Genomic DNA, 17,502 nt, shown 5'->3' with positions numbered 1-17,502 from the left:
ACCTCACCCAGTGTAGAGGAGTCTGATTTATGCGTACCTCAGACATCTGAAAATAAATCTCAGGGCACTGGGGTTGTGGCTCAGTGGTAGAACACTTGCCTAGCATGTGTATGAGGAACTGGGTTAGATTCCCAGAACCACATAAAAAATAAAATAAAATGAAAATAAATTTCTGTGTGTATAACTAAGAAATAGAAAGACTGGTTGGTTTCTTCTGCTCTATTGATTAACTTGCGTTGCTTGAATGTCTGGCTTGGTGGAAAGGGGGTGACTGGGTGGATGAGGCCCATGAACCCAGCTCCAGCCCCAGGAAAGGGAGGTGGGGGTGGAGCCTGAGGATGGACTAGTCAACTAGTGACTGGTGTACTCCCTAGATGTTTCCTCTGTTTCCAAGTCCTGTTTTACCTCTGTGCGTTTGTGAGGTGGTGGGGATTCCTTGGCTTTCTCTATGGAACTGAACAGAAACAACTGAGCTTCACGTTTCTAAAGAAAGGAATGAAATCAAAATCCTCAGAAATTTTTCTGACTTGGATGGAGCAGCACATGCCTGTATCTAAGAAGTCAGGAGGCTGAGACCAGAGATGGCAAGTTTCAGGTCAGCCTCAGCAATTTAATGAAAACCTCGGCAATTTAGTGATATCATCTCAGATGAAAAATTAAAAGTCCTGTGGATATAGCTCAGTGGCAGAGCATTCCTAGGTTAAATCCTTACTACCATCAAAAAAAATAAAAAGTTGTCAGATGGACTTTTCTTGCAGGCACCCAGTCCTGGCCCATCAGTTGTGGGCAGCAGGTAGGATCATGCAAGAACTTGGAGGCTCCCTCAGGAACATTTGAAGGGTATGGACAGGACTCCTCAGAAGAAATATGTCCCCAGAAGAATGAAGGTTATTCTTGGACAGTGTCAGAGATGTGCACACAGATTGATTTCTGATGACACATGGAGCCTACTTCTCTTTGCTGAGCCCTCTCAGCACATATGGAAGGACTTGAGTGTGACATGGGACGAAGTTGACTTAGAAGACCCATCTCCACCACTTGAGGCTTCTTTGACCTTGACAGCCCCTTGCCCTTACCCACCCTGTGTGTGCTTGTGTGTCAAAAGGGATAACCATCTGTGCCTGAAGAACTGCTGTCCAACCCAGTGAGGCCCTGCCCACGTCTGTGCCTGCCGCAGCCCTGGCTGTCAGCTGAGTCTGGGTCTTCAGATTGGGCAGGGGCTGGGGCTGGGGAGGCAAAGGCCAAAGGACTTAGGTGAGACTGAGAGTATTCATTCTGGTTCCTTTTTTTCTTTTTTGGTGTCTGTGTGTGTGAGAGTCCCAGGATTGAACCCTGGGGTGCTTTACTACTTTGTTACATCCCCAGTCTTTTTAATTATTTTTCTTTGAGACAGGGGCACACTAACTTTCTGAGGGGCTTGCTAAGTCCTTGTTGGCTGCATCACTCAATCCTCCTGCCTCACCATTCCATGTTGCTGTGATTACAAGTGTGTCCCTCCACACCTGACAATATTAAGCTTCTTGATTCAGGTAAGATTTATGTGGAGTCCTCTGGCTCATGAGCACTCAGTGTGCTGTATTCCTGATATGCCATCTTTTTGCATGTGTATTATATTTCAACAAAAGTTTTGAGAAGTCACATTATATCTTTTTTAATATAAATTTTGCTGATGCTTTATTCGTATGCACAATAGTGGATCTCATGTGACACGATTATGCATGCACATACCACAGATTGGTCAATTTCTTCCCCAGTACCTACCCTGTGCCTCCCTGATCCCCTTCTTTTATCCTACCCATCTCCTTCTAATTACAAGTGACTCCCTCCTCACTCTCCGCCACTTTTCTCTCTAGCTTCTACACATAACAGAAACACACCACCCTTGGCTGTCTGAATCTGGCACATTTTGCCTAACATAGTTGCTCTCATGTTCCACCCATTTTCCTGAAGTGACATAATTTCATCTTCTTTCTGACTGAATAAGCTCCACTGTGCACATAGACCACATTGCTCTCTCCACTCCTCTGTTCATGGACAACAAGGCTGGCTCCATACCTTGGCTCCTGGGAGTCGCACTGCTATAAACCTGTGTGCGCGTGATTCCCACAGGGCACTGACTTTAATGTTTGGATGAATTACCAGGAGCAGCCAGGAGTAGCACAGCTGGGTCATAGGGTGGCTCCGTTCCAGTACTTTTGTTGGTTTAGGTTTTGTTGTTTATTTTTGTGTTTGTGTTTGGGTACTGGGAATTCAACCAAAGAGAGCTTTAACACTGAGCTACATCCCCAGACCTCTTCAGTTTTTATGTTGAGATAGGGTCTCACTAGGTTACTGAGGCTGATCTTGAACCTGTGATCCTCTTGCCTCAGCCTCCTGAGTAGCATGTGCTCAGGAATACAGGCATGTGCTACCACCCAGGATCATTCCAAGATTTTGAAGATCCTTCATACTGATTTCCTTGGTGGTTTTATGAATTTATAATTCCACGAACAGCATATTAGAAAATGTTCCTTTTGCCTCACATCCTTGCCATTCTTCACTATTATTTGTATTCTTGATGTTTGTCATTCTGACTGAAGAAAAAAAATCTCAGTGTAGATTGTGTTTTCTTTTTTCCTTTTTGGTATTGGGGATTTAACCCAGGGATGCCTAACCACTGAACCACATCCCCAGCACTTTTTGATTTTTATTAAAAGACAAGATATCACTAAGTTTGAGGTCCTTTCTGAGTTGCTGAGGCTGGGCTCAAACTTGCAATCTTTCTGTCTCAGCCTCCTGAGGCACTGGGAATACAGTCCTGTGCCAACAGACCCCAACTCAGTATAATTTTGATTTGCATTCTTTTGGAGTGGAGAGCTTACTGGGGATTGAACCCAGAGGCATTCAACAACTGCGCCACATCCCCAGCCCTAATTTGTATTTTATTTAGAGTTAGGATCTTACTGAGTTGTTTACTATATCACTTTTGCTGAGGCTGGCTTTGAACTCCCAATCCTCCTGCCTCAGCCTCCCAAGCTGCTGGAATTAAAGACCTGTGCCACCATGCCCAGCTTGCATTTCTTGATTAATAAAGATGTTGAACATTTTTCATGATTTATGGACCATTTGTCTTTTTCTGTTGAGAAAGGTCTATTTGGTTATTTTCCCCATTTGTTGATTGGGGAAATCAATTATTTGCTTTCTTGGTTTTAAGCATTTTGAGTTCTTTATATATTCTGGATATTAATCCTCTGTAAGAGGAGTAGCTGGAAAATATTGTCTCCCATTCTGTAGGCTCTCTCTTCACACTCTTCACACTGTTTCTTTTGCTGCACAGAATCTGTTGGATTTGATGCCATCCACTTACTAATAATTGGTATGATTTCCTGAGCTTTAGGAGTCCTAATAAAGAAGTCCTTGTCCATACCTATTTATCAGTATTGACCTGTGATTTCTTACAGGGTACAAAGTCTCTGTCTGCTTCCTAGATCTCTGATCCATTGTGAGTTGCCTCCTGTGCAGGTTGAGAGAGAGACACCTGGCTTCACTCTCCTGCACATGATATCCAGTTTGCCCAGGATCAGTTGTTTAAAAGTTTGTTTTTTCTCCACCATAGGTTTTTGGTGCCTTTGTGAAGGATCAGATGACAAAATCTGAGTGGGTTTGTCTCTGGGTCTTCTATTCCACCTCCTTAGGCTATGTGTCTGTTTTTATGCCCGTGTCATGCTCTTTCTGTTGATGTGGCTCTGTAGGATAATTTGAAACCAGATATTGTGAACTTCCAGCATATGTCTTTTGGGTTACCATTGCTAAGCAGGCTATTCTAGGTCTTTTATTCTTCCACATGAATTTTAGGGCTGTGTTTTGTTGTTGTTGTTGTTGTTGTTTTTGTGTGTTTGTGTATGTGTGTGTGTGTGTGAAGAATGTAGTTGGTATTTGGAGATTGCACTGGCTCTGTCAATTCCATTTGGTAATATGGCACTTTCACATGAACATGTCCATGAAGATGGGATGTCTTCCATTTTCAAGTGCCTCTTCAATTCTTTTTTTCATTGTTTATAATTTTTATTTCAGGGGGTCTTTCACCTCCTTCATTACATTTATTGAAGGATTTTTCATTTACTTGCTTGCTTATTTTTTTAGGCTATTGTGAATGGAATTCTTTCCCTATATTTTTTTCTTGTTTCCTTTATTTTAGCAGATTCATTATTGATGAATAGAAAAGTTACTGATATTTCTTTGCTGATGTTGCATCCTGACACTTGACTAAAGTTGATTATTAATTCTAAAAGTCTTTTGGTGGAGTTTTGGGATCTTCTAAGTATAGGATCATATCATCTGCAAACAATGATAATCTGAATTTTCACTTTCCTATTTGTATCCCTTTTATTTCTTCCACTTGCCTAGTTACTTTGACTAAAATTTCAAGTGCTACATTGAACAAAAATGGTGAGAGTGAACATCCTTGTCTTCTTTCTGATTTCAGAGAATATGTTTTCCGTTTTTCCCCACTCACTATGATGGTGGCTTTGGGCTTGTTTTATAGAATAACCTTTGTGACGCTGAAGGAAGATCCTTATATACTTAGTTTTATTAGTGATTTTATCATGACTGCAGGGATGGATTTTCTCCAAAACATTTTCTCTGTGTCTTTTGAGATTAGTATGGGACTTTTGTCCTTAATTCTATTTATTTCATGAATTATATTTATTGATTTGCATATTTGGAACCATCCTTGCATCGAAGGAAGGAAACCTACTTGATCATGATGTATAACCCCTTTATTGTGTTGTTGAATGTGATCTGCTCACATTTTATTTAGGAATCTTGTATCTATGGTCATCAGGGATATGGATCTGTAGAGTTCTTTCTTTGATGTGTCCTTATCTAGTTCTGGCATCAGGGTGATTATGGCTTCATAGAATAAATTTGGAATTGCTTCTCCTCCCCATTTCTATTTCATAGGATAACTTGGGAAGCACTGTCTTTAATTCTTCTTACAGGCCTTGTAGAATTCACAGGAGAATCCACGATTCCTGGGCTGTTCTTTTGTGGAAGACTTTTAATTACTGCTTCAATATCATTGCTTCTCTTGGGTCTGTTTTCTCTGTTCATGTGATTCAATTTGGGTAGGCCATGTGTGTTTAGAAACTCAACTTCTTTCTGAGTTTTCAATTTATTGGACTATAAGTTTTCCCAAAGAGTCCATAATGATTGTCAGGATTTCTGTGATATCTTCTTTTTTGGTTCTAATTTTATTAATTTGGATCTTCTTTGTCTTTCCTTTGATTGGTTTAGCTTGGGTTTGTTAATCTTATTTATCATTTCAAGGATTCAATTCCCTGTTCATTGATCCTTTGTATTTTTCACAATTGATCCTCTGTTGCATGAATTTCGGCTCTGGTCTTAATTATTTCCTTCTGTCTTCTTTCCTTGAATTCATCATAAGGTTGTATATTGGGAATCTTTCTAATTTTCTCATGTAGGCCCTCATGGCTCTACCTTTCCCCTCCCAATGGCCTTCACAGAGTCAAGGAGATTCTGATATGAGGCATCTCTGTCTCTTAATTGTAAGAATTTAAAAAATTCTCCCCTAGTTATTTTATGGCCCATCCTGTTATGTTTGTATCATTTCTGTCATTTTATTCTTTCTCCTGAGTTCTAATTTCATTTCATTATGATCTATTACCATACAAGGAATTTCATAGAATGCTACATATTTACAAAACCTTGTTTATGGCCTTAAATATCATCCATTTTGCAAAAGATTGCAGGGACACATGAAAGAAAATGCATTGAGGTCTTTTTGGATGAAATTCTCTGTGGATATCTGTTAGGTCCATTTTATCAAAAATATATATTGGGTCTGAAAAGTTTTTACTGTAAAAATCATATTTCTAAGGAGGAGTAATCAGGGAGAGGAGAGGAACAAAAAATGGGGAGAGCAGGATACAGAGCACTGCCTACAGAGAGTGTGACCGTCTCCCCTTCATAAGCCTGGCAACTGAGTACAGGTCAGTGTCAAGCCACAAGAAGCACAGTGTGTCTGTGGTTCTGTCCACACACCTGATCAAGTCAGAACCTCTCAACGTCCTCCCTAGCCACTATCACACACCACCAGGTGTGGAACTACTCAGAAGTCAGAGGGTTGGGTGAGAAACTTACCCAGGCTCTTCTCCCACTCCTCACATCAGGGGAGTGTAACACACACACACACATACACACACACACACATGTGGGCGGCCATCCTCGCATGTGATTTGAGTTACCTCCTGGCTGGGTGAGAGGCGTTTAGACACAGCTGTTAGAACCTTCCCCACCCTTCTCCAGGTCCAAGGGCTTGTCCGTGCAGAGGCGTGCCTGGCCATTGCTCTGAAGACCCAATCATCGCCTTTGACCTTCGGATGCTGCCCCCCTTAAGCTTCATTGGATGGGATTTTCCCTTGAATTTTTTGTTCCCCAATAAAAGCTCACTCCCTGGCATGCTCTCCCTCTCTCGCTAGTCTCTTTGTAAACCTCACCACTGCATTAGGTGGCTGGAGGAGGAGCTAGAGGAAGCCGTCCTGGAGATGGTATGAAAGGGAATGAGAGTCTTGTCTCTTTTATTTAAAACTCCCTAGCAATTACTCATGAATCAAACCTTTTTTCATGAAGCCAGCACTGGTCGTGTGGCGGACACACACACACACACACACACACACACACACAAACACAAAAAGTAGGATGGTGGTGTTTGAATAACTTAGGTGTGGAACCTCCTGGCCTATAGTGACTGGACTGAATGTGAAACTGATGTGAACCATTGATTCAACTCTTGTCTCCAAAGACAGAAGTTGCCTTATTTGGGTCTCTGAGATCTGAGATGGGGCTTGGTTAGAGAAGTAGGCTTGATGTCCATGTAATTCAAGGAGCTATACCTATGTCCATAGCTCAGGGTCAGCCCTCCATCAAATTGAAGTTCTGGGACCTAGGAGACCAGGTAAATGCAATCTGCCTAACTCAGTCCCCAACTCCAGAAGTCCTCCTAGAAATAGTATCTAGCACAGCCTCCTCCCTCATAGACCCCATGAAAGTTGCAAGGGCACATAGGTGTCTAGAAACTTCAGAAAATTCTGGCCAAGATTGAATAAGAGCTAAGAGGACAGTCATCTAGATCTGAGAATTGTGCCCCCCAGTCACACTGCCTGTAGACATGCATCTGTGTCCTGGGGTCATGAGTAGCTTGGGAGTGGTAAAATGGGACACCAGGGCATCTCAGGTTGTTAGAGTAGGGACTCTTACCGTCACCTACGCTCCATTACCACTGCCCCCACTCTAGAGGGAAATGACAAAAACACTCCAAGCTCTGAGGAAGACAGAGCCCATCTCCAAGCCTCAGCTCAGGACCCATTTCACTTAGAATCTCAGTGACCCACCAGGGAACCTCATGGCCCCTCATATCTATCAGGGTGAGACTGGTCCTCATTCCGACTCTGCTATTCCCTGAGACCCAAGACTACATACAGGACACAAAAAAACTCCAAAAAACATCAGGCTGGCCAATACGGGATACTGTTTATTATTGGAGAAGGTCCACTAAGAATGGCACATTGCAGAGAGGAAGGACAGAGGGCCCCAGGCAAGGTGGGGCCAGGAGGAGGACGGGAGCCCAGGTGTCCAGGAGGAACGTCTAGGCGGCAGTGGCAAAGCCCACCCTGTTGTTGGCCATGTCAAAGACGGAATAGTAGGACCTGAGGAACACGTCCCCAAGAATCCAAAAGGGCTGGCCATTTGCTGAGGACACGTAGGTGGCTTCCAGTCCAACCAAGCAATAGCCATTCTCCTGCTCAACAGAGAAAGGCAGCACTCATTCATTTGGTCACACATGGCCTGGCCACTGCTAGCCTGAGCCCTGGTCAAGGGCACACATTTGGAGATGAGCAGGGCAAGGACTAGCCCTGAAGGCTCATAGAGAAGGTGATGTTTCACAAGAGGGGCTGGTGGGAGGGATTTTCCAGTGGTAAACACAGGTTGTAGTGGCCTCTGCAGGGTCACCTATTTCCATGCTGGGTATCTTTTCATGCTAAAGCTCCCTTCTGTTCCTCATTGGCAAAAGTCAGAATGGTGGTTCAGCTTAGAGTAAAGCTAGCTTGCATTCAGACTTTGCCTTCACCCTCATCATCTGTGCAGCTGGATCAGCTATTGAACCTCTCTGAACCTCCAGGTTTTCATTTGTAAAACAGAAAGAGAATCTCCCCATCAAATACTGTGACAATTCCCTTCACCTAAAGGGAAGCCTAGGCACCAGGATTCACACAGGAGCTATCCCTAGACAGAGCCCCTCTCCACTGGTTAAGAGACTGATTGATCATGGGTGACACTCTTCTGGTGGGGATAATCCCAGATGGCATGAGTTGGGAAATGGCACAGGGCCAGGTGGAGCTGTTCTGGCTGCACCTGTTCCTCCACCCCAGTGGCCCAGCCCCAGGGACCAGGACTTACATTGAGGATGTAGGCAGAGGGCGGCAGAGGGAACTGGACCCCGTTGATGATGAAGGTGAAGGTGGGCAGGTTCTGGACATCATTACAGTTCACGAAAAACTGCAGAGAAACAGGTTCTTCCAGGTCCCCTCATTCCCCACCCAAGACACCTGCTTACCCATCTGCTAAGCACCCCTTGGCCACTCGAGCCCCAGGCCAGCTACTTGAGGAGAGAGAGAAGTTCAGGACAAATACTATGTGGATAACATCTGGATCCCACATATGCAGTTAGAGCAGGTTACAACTGGGGGGATCTGAGAATGTGCCCCAACAAAGACACTCGTCCTGCCTGAATGGCCCCTCTGAGGGGTTGAATCGCTGCCCCTTCCCTGTAGGTGTCCTTTGAAATCCCACAGCCATGTGCAAAAAGTGGACCAGGGCTCCCTGCCCAAGTGGGGAGGACTAATTAAGTGATCCATTTCTTTTGCCACGACACAGGGGAACAAGGGCGCAGGAGAGAGGTGTGTGGAGGAGAGGGAGGTGTCGATTGAAGGATTGTCCCTTGTAACTCGCTTGCTTGGCTCCAAGTTTCACTCACAGGGACCCACGATGCAGAAACAACAAACACTACTGGGCTGACCTCTCCTGCCCAGGGGACATCCATGCCACACCCACCTGTCCATACTCGCCCTCCTGAGCCCCTATAGCTTGCAGAAAGGAGCTCAGGTACTGCTGGGGCACGGTGAGCAGAGAGGTTCCTGTGTCCACTACGGCCTGGCAGCCCTGGGAGCACCAGCCAGAAGCCTCTTCCCCAACATAGAACCTGGGTGGCAAGAAGAGGGCAGCCTCAGCCCAACCAGGTCAGGGCAGCCAGGGGAGACCTTCCCGGCACAGGGGAGCAAGCATACGCTATGGAGATGAGGGCCCCACAGGGCCATTGCAGCTTGTTCCCTTCCTCACATTCCCTCTGAGTCTGTGCAGGGTCACCTAAAGGACATGGGAATATCTTCTAAAAACTTCAAGGAAGTTTTGAGAAGCACTGAAAACCAGGGTTATCATGATTGTTGTAAGGACGAGGAACACATTAGTTGTCCCACACACCTCAGTTTCTAATCTCTGGGGTCCTGTGTGATTGGACAGGAGCTTCTCCAGTACTTGGGACTCCACATGTGCCCCCTGCCACCCCTTTTCCAGACCCATTGTTGATGGCCCTGTGGAGGCCAGCTGAAGCTCTGGGGAGGGCAGGCTGCAGGAGTCCTCTGTGCCCACAGCTCAGTGGAGCCTGGATGTGTGCGTGCCATGGGTGCCCAGAAGCCAGCTCCAAGGAAGTTGAGTTCCCAGGACCCCCACCCCAGACTCACTCCTCGATGCCGATCTGCCAGTAGAGCTCCCGGGTAACAGGAGCCCAGAAGATCTGCCCTGTGTACAGGCTCTCGTCCACACCTCCAAAGATGACCGCTCCTCCGTCCTCAGATCCCTCTTGGCTGCAGGACACACATGGAAGGGGAAGGGAGGGAGAGGTTAAGGAAGGGGACACACATATTGAGAAGTCACCTTCACAAGGAACCTTCCCAGGATTCACATGGGGGTGTCCTGAGGACAAGGCCATGTGTTCCCACAGACTCCTGAATGGCGCTGTCCCAATACCATGCTACAGTGCACCCACACTCTGCTGCCTTCTACCCACTGCTGGAACCTGTCACCAGGAGCCACACCCAAACCAATTATTTCTTTCCTCTGCAAGTGGACATGGACAGGGCTTTGGTGAAAGACAGGGAAACACAGGCCAAGTTTCTTCCAGAAGATTCCCCTGAGTGGTAGCAGAGTGGGTGGCACCTGGGGTTACAGGTAGAAGTATGAACAGGCCAAAGGAGTCCCCAGGGTTAGTGACAGGGTCAATGTGTTGAAAGCAGGATAAGGAGACCAAGCCACAGCAAGAAGATGGAACTGACTCTAGACGGTAGAGAGGAAGAAAGCTGGACAGCAAGAGAGAAAAGCCAGGCCCAGGCCCCTCCTGACCTGGCCTGCTGTGGGGGCTGGGAGGACAGTGGGTGAGGAGTCAGTCGAGGGCCTAGACCAGGAGACCCCAAGACCTAGAAGGATCCATGCAGGAGGCAAGGCAGCAGGTCACTGGATAGAGAGGCCTCAGGGAGAAGCACAGGCGAGGCAGGGGGCTCTCGGGGCCCAGAGCAGCGGGCAGGCCCAAGACATGAGGAATTAGAGCAGTGACACCAGGGAGAAGTTGAGACTGAAGTAGGAGAGACCATCCTGTGTCCTGAGAGTGGACTGGGGCAGGGGCAGGGGAGCAGGAGAGTCAGAGCCCAGGAGCTGAGGCTCTGAACAAGTGTGGCCCAGACACCCCCTGCTGGGAGGTCTCCACATCCCAAGAGATCAGGGCTTGGTACAGGGCAGGACTTAGGGACCCGCAGGGCAGTCTCTCACTTGCTGAGGTAGACGCTGAACACGGGGCTGGACAGGGCGTCCACCCGCAGCATGCCCTGCAGGGCTGTGGTGGCACCTCCTGAGGACAGGCCAGGGTAGGCCAGGCCCATGATGCCATCGAACTGTGCATAGAGAAAATTGGTACCCGGCTCTTGCTCACTCAGGCCAAACTCCTGGTTGGGGACCTGGATGCTCTGGACCTGTGGGGGGAAGACACATTGGAGTGGAGGTGACACTTCTGACTGCATCTATGTCCTCCTGCCCCATGCCACCACAGAACCTCCATGGTCGTCCCTCCTCCTTCCTCCTTGGCCCATCTGCCCACTTCTCCACAGGCATCCCAACTGTCACTTCTCTTCCAAGGGCCTCCTCCACTGTAGCCTCCCATCCCCACACCTCTGCCCCCCAGTTCTAAGCTCCTGAAAAAAGGCACCATGCCTGACTGGTCACACTGGTGCCCCATCCCTGGACAGGAAAGGACAAGGACATCTAGGTCCCCACCCTCTCACACCCCCCATCCAGGGTGGGGGTGGCAGCTGGAGCACTCACAGTCAGGGTGTCATAGCCGAAGAAGCCAGTGAGGCTGCCACTGCCATACTGCAGGGAGAAGGTCTGCCCGTTGGTGGAGAAGGTGGAGGACTCGCTGGGGTTGAAGCGAGGGTGTGTGGCTGCAGGAGGGAGCCATGGAGGCCAGGGGTGAGCAGAGGGCTGCCTGGCTCTCAGGCTCATGGGCTGCACCCCTGCCTGGCCCTCAGCCTAAGCTCCCAGCCTGAGGCTTCAGCACCCGCACCTGGTCACCAAGGCAGGGACTAACAGCTTTGGCCCCTGGTTCTTCTTAGTTGGAAGGCATTGGCCTGAAAACCCGTGTTTCACAAGTAATTGGATGCCCAGATGATGACCACCCTGTAAGCAGGTGCCCTAGACTCCACCTCTACCTCTACCCCACCAGAAACTGGCACAAAGCCTAGTGGGAAATGCTCATCCAGTGAGGAGTGGGAGGGAGGCCTAGAGAGGAATCCACTCATCCCAACCCTGATTCACCCAGGAGCTGGGCATAGTGGGATGTGGAGATGGCATGGGGTGTGCCCATGGTGGACAGAGATGTCTGAATTCCAGCCCCAAGATTTTGGAAGGAATTAGGGCAGACTTAAAACTGAAGATCCTCTGTCTCCCTAAATGACTCCAGGACAGGGACCACGTCCAGCAGAGTTGTGGTCAGTCCCTGGAGACGCTCAGGGAGAAGCTATTGGATAGGAGAGTGGAGGGCGAGGCACGAAGTGGACAGTGACCTGAGGGGAAGAGCAGCACTGCCCGAGGAGCAGGAGAGGGTGGGGCGGAATGAACTGGAGGGGGTGAGGTGGACGGCAGAGATGAAGGGGTCCATCCTGACACCAGGCAAGGCAAGGGGCCACCCTGGACAGGGCCAGCCTCCTCCCCTGGCTTGCTGATGCCCTGAGACCCTAAACATTCCCTGGTCCTCCTCAGGGTGAGCACCCTTCCCTGCCTGCATCCCTGGAGATGCCAGTGCCCGGCCCTGCCCAGGGTCCTCCCTGCCCAGCCCAGCACTCACTGCAGGCCTGGCTCTGGCAGTAGACCGAGGGCACCCACAGGTTGGAGGAGCCAGTGTCAAACAGGACCAGGAAGTTCTGGGGTGGAGTCCCGATGCTGATCTCACCAAAGTAGGCAGCCTGGGGAGCCATGGGGACGGCTGTGAGCATTAGGGGGACCCAGGGGCCAGGCTTCCCATGGGAGAGCAGGAAGGACAGCCCTGCCCTACAGCACCAGCAGAAGCCAGGGTCCCAGACACACAGGCCTCAGTCCCAGGCTGCCCAGGGCAGCCACGTGGTCTCTGTGGGTCAGCTGCCAGGTCAGCTGGGGCCCTCCCCATGCTCTGCCCAATGGGCCACTCACAGCAGGGTGGCCCAGGCTGGCAGGACTGGGAGAAGGGAGCAGCCTCAGGGTGGGAACCCAGGGAGTCCCCAGCTTTGGCAGCAGGGACAGGGACACCTAGAGACTAGGACTCACATCCATGTAGCTCATGGGCTCATAGAGCACGCTGAAGTCGCTGAAGCGGTACTTCTGAGCGGGGTCGTACTTGTGGGTCCTCAGGAAGTCCCCCAGCAAGCCCTTTTCCCTCATGGTCTGACGCATAGTCTTCATTTTCCTCAGGGGGACCCTAGGGGAGGCTGGGTGTCAGGGCAGGGTCCCCCTCTTCCTCTACCTTCTCATTTCTTCTCTCCCTGATGTTCTCCCTCGCCTCCTTCCCTCTTCCTCTTCTTTCTTTCCTTCTCCACTTCTTTCAACCTCACTCAGCACTTCTCCAAGACTCAGGAAACAATGAACTTCCCTCATGTCTGCCCTCAGCCCCTCTCAGGGGTCCTGCTCCTGTCCTGGCCTCTGTTCTCAGAGACCCTGAAAATACTTCCCATGAAGGGGAGTGCTGAGGGCCATTACCAAGTAGGTATGACGCATCGTAATCCTTGCCAGTGTACCCCATGTTAAATGGACTTGCCTTGGAAATTTGCTGCGACCTTGCTTGTGTGTTTGAGAAAGGTGACCCTGCTCAATCACCAGGGTGGATCCAGGATTAGGGTGTATTCCTGCAGGAAGTATCTCCCTCCTTGGGTTTAGGGCGTGACAATAGGAGTTTTAGGGAAGTTGAGGTTGAAGATTATTGATGCCGGGATTAGGGTGTTCCTGCTGCTTGTTTCCTTTGAGTTCTCATGAGATTAAATGGGATTTGGAAAAAGCCTCGTGGAGTAGGATTTGGGAACGGATATTGGAATTGCCCCTGAACGTGTGTGGAGGCTGGTGTGAGATCGGGAATAAAGAATTGCTGCTTGAATCTACAAAGCTATGAGTGCCTCCTGATTCTGGTGCCCCCCAAGACATCGGCAGGGGAGAGGGATTTGGGACGCTGGGACTTTACACCTTCCAGAGGATGTCTGCTGATATTTGTTCTTTTGTTTATAAGGGTCAGGTCTGGGATGTGACTCAGTGGGAGAACATTTGCTGAGCATGTGCCTGACCTGGGTGCACTCACCAGCAACATGAAAACGTAGAAATAAAATAAAATAGATCTCAGAAATAGCAAAACTCACACCAAAGGTTGTCCCTTCCTGTGGTGCACTCTGATACCTGGTACTGCCTAGTGAGACACACCATGGAGTAGAGGAGCAGCAATAATCCCCTAATATGTTTAGTCTGCAGCTGATTGAATGTGTGGCTATAACTGCACACAGGAAAGGCCCTCTGCACTCTTCCCAGGTGGCACAGCAGGCAGGATGGCAGGCAGGGAGCCCTTTGGTCTCCTGAACCAGATCACCTGCTCCATCCTGAATTTTCAACACCTCCTGTTATAGTGATTTACAGGAATTAGTGTTTTTGCTAAAATAACTTTGGCTTCTTCCAACCAATTTGGGGTCTCAGGAAATTTTTGGAGAGATTATCTGTCTCTAGAAAGGACTGTTATCTTCTGTAGGAGAAACCACACCCTTCTTGTAAAGGCAAGCTTGGGCATAGTCACCCTACTCTCTGCTTCAGGACCATCTTCTCCCCTCAGTCTGGGAGGCTCCAGTAGGGGCAGCCTTCTCTGGCCCAACAGGGAATCCCGCTCAGACCCAACTGCTGCCCCTTGACTACCTGCTCCATACAGGGCTGCGGGCCTCCTGAGGTTCCCTGCACCCACAGCCAGGTCCACACTCACCTGACAAGTGTAGTTGACGCCTCCAAGGCCAGGAGGCAGACCAAGGCCACCACCATCCACTTCATGATGCCGATTCCCAGCTGGTCACAGAGTAAGCGCCACTCTGAGATCCACAGTCCACTGGAGTGAAGACTTCAGCTCTCCCTCTTTATACCCCCTGGATGTGGCTGAGTCCCTCCCTCCGTGCCCTGGGCAAGCATGACGCCAACCAGGGTGTCCCCTGCACACCATGTAGCCATTGTTTCTCTGTTTTTCCCCTGGACCATGGCCACAGCTGACTTTTCAACTTGTTGACTTTGAATCCAACAGCAGAGGCCAGGAGGTACGGGCGATAAGACAGAACAAAGTAGCCATAAGATGGAGGGGCAGAGCTGCTCCTCCTCCAGGATCCAGTATTTTGTGTGTGCATTTTGCGGTGAGGTCTACAAGGCAGAGACAGAGAGAGGGGCATAGGAACGTAGGCAGGTTTCTTGGCCAGCATGTCTTGACATTGGGGATCACAGGATCTTTGTCATGGGCCCTCTCCTGTGTGCTATAGGCAGCTTCACACCATCCTGGTGGCTGCCCACCAGGTGCCAGGAGCAGTCCCTGAGCTATAACAATCAGAAATGTTTCTAGGGGTTAACTAACAACCCCAGTAGGGGTGACATCATTGAAAACTGTGTGCTTAAGTGATGCCCCTGGTGGTCTGGCTCAAGTACTGGCTCCCAGCACCCCAACTCCTTGGGATGGAATTGGGGTATGTGTGGGGGGTCCCGAATGAGTAGGTAGTATAGTGAGGAGGACATGTTGGTAACAAGGCAGTTCTGATGCTGGGGATGGGGCTGGAGACCAGTGGCAGAAGTCATTGACAGGGGGAGTCTTCACAGGCTTTCCACATCCATCAGGGGACTTGGAGAAACCCTCAGCACATGACCAGGTTACACTCACAGGGTACACCATCTGGGCATTGGCCGTGCCTCGGGCAACAGAATGGAGAGGAGCCGGGAACAGGGCATAAGCAGAGGGCCACCCCTGTCCTTGTCCCCTTCTTCACTGTCTCTCCCTACACCCCCTGCAACTCTGTCCTGACCTAGTTCTCCTGAGAGGCCTCTGTGTCCCCCATTGCCCTTTACCAAGCCCTGGTCTGCCCCCCTCTGGCCCAGGACTGCTTTTTCCTGTCCCTCTCTCCATCATCTGGGCCCCCCCACACCCATACCCCCACCTCCCCTACCCCTCACTGCCTCCTCCTCCTCTTCCCATCCACAATCTTCCCAAGGCTGAGCTGACCTGAAGCTGGACTGCCAGGAAAAAGTCCCCATGCCAGCACCCTCTGCCACTTTGTACCCAGCGCTCAGGGCTCCAAACAGATTGGTCACACCTTTGGGCCCCAGGCAGAAGGCCAGGGCCACACCTGCCTACCAAAGGCAGCATCTGGCCAGCAGGGGATTTTCCACTCTGGCCACTACCGCCCACTGCTTATCCAGACCTGGGCATCCTCCCCAGGCCTCATGATGGGGGAGGCAGGGAAGGAACTAGAGTCTGCCCAGCTCTCCCAGAGAGGGAGGTCCCTGCCTGATGGTTGTCAATGCCAACTCAGGTCCCTTCCTCCCTGCAGTCTCCAGAGCCATGTGGGACTCTGAGAGGAATCAAGGCAGGGTAGCATTTCCCCTGAGCTGGGCATCCCCACATCCAGAAGAGAAGGAAAAAGAGTCATAGGATCCTTGGATTCCTGCTAAGTCCATGGAATGCCCTGACCTCGGGAGGCCTACTGGACCCAGCCTGGGGTTCCAGGGACCCTTCCTCCTGTGGTAGGATGCCAGGGGTCTGACAGTTGTCAGGCGCGCCTTCCCCAGGCCTAGTGACACCACATCCCTTCTGAGTGTCCCTGGCTTCAGCATCAGGATAGGCATCCTGCTCAGCTGCCAGGCCCTGAGGAACTGCAGTCCCTCCCACCCCCCTGCTCCTTCCTGTCAGTCTCATGGGAGACCCAGGTGGCCTAATTCCTCCCCTCCCCTGTCCTGTCCCACCCTCCACCCTCCATACACAGAAGACTCACTCTTTGACATGACTGGCATCTGCAGTGTCGGAAGGCACCTGAGAAGTCCTCCTGGGCCACCTCTGACCCCACACAGAAGCCCAAGGAGGCCTGACCTGCGGGCTCCCACCAAGACATCTTCTTCCCCAGACACCACACAGCAGCACCATGGTGCTGGGTCTCCTGTGTCTAGCCGTGGGCCTCCTCTCCATGGACCAGATCCTCCCAAGTGCAGAGACTGGGCCTTCCACTTCTCTGTGTCCAGCTCTGGGCTTAGGAAATCAGTAGAGTTGATGGAGCCCAGGGACTTGTTCTCATTGAAGCTCTGCTACACCCCACACCCCATTGTCCCAGGGGCACACTTCCTCCTAATAACCCAAACTGCTCTCCTGGGAGACCTTGACACAGAGGGGATCTCAGGGCTACAGGCTGCTGCTCTCCAGGAAGGAGGCAATTCTTCTGCATGCCCATTTCTCATTTCCTTTCTGCCTCACCTTCCACAAAGTTTGTCATAAGCACTGTGTGCAGTGTCACATGGCTGTAATTCTAGCATCTCAGGAGACTGAGGTAGGAGGATTGCTATTTTAAGGCCAGACTCACCCATGTAATGAAGCCTTATGCAACTAGTGACAGCCACTTTCAAAATAAATATCAAATAATAATTTTTAAAAATCTCAGGGGATGTTGCTCATTGGCAAATCACCATGGATTCAATCCGCACAAAAAAAGTTATAGTCTCCTGTGGCTAACTAAATGAAATCCAAGCTTGACACTCAACCATGCAGGATGCTCTCCATTTCCTGCCAAGTGTCCAAGCTCTTCTTCCACCGTGCACACTCCTTTCTCACAAGAAGGGGTGGTATTCTCCTGCCTCCATGCTCTGTCCTCCATATGAAAG

General features: G+C 49.8%; 1 protein-coding gene across 1 annotated transcript; it reads right to left on the bottom strand.

Moving 5' to 3' along the window:
- Positions 1-7,648: 7,648 nt before the first annotated feature.
- On the bottom strand, positions 7,649-14,652 carry LOC144256613 (gastricsin-like). Its single transcript, XM_077801943.1, has 9 exons — positions 14,588-14,652; positions 12,907-13,057; positions 12,452-12,569; positions 11,431-11,549; positions 10,882-11,081; positions 9,801-9,923; positions 9,115-9,262; positions 8,461-8,559; positions 7,649-7,801 (listed from the first exon to the last, which is right to left on the bottom strand). Exons 1-9 carry the CDS (start codon positions 14,650-14,652, stop codon positions 7,649-7,651), a joined length of 1,176 nt encoding a protein of 391 aa, XP_077658069.1.
- Between the last annotated feature and the right edge of the window lie 2,850 nt (positions 14,653-17,502).

The sequence above is a fragment of the Urocitellus parryii genome, chromosome 8 (genome assembly GCF_045843805.1).
Source record: "Urocitellus parryii isolate mUroPar1 chromosome 8, mUroPar1.hap1, whole genome shotgun sequence".
In the NCBI taxonomy this organism is placed as follows: Eukaryota; Metazoa; Chordata; class Mammalia; order Rodentia; family Sciuridae; genus Urocitellus; species Urocitellus parryii.
Note: the sequence above shows the minus strand (reverse complement) of the source record. Positions and strands in the feature narration are given on the sequence as shown.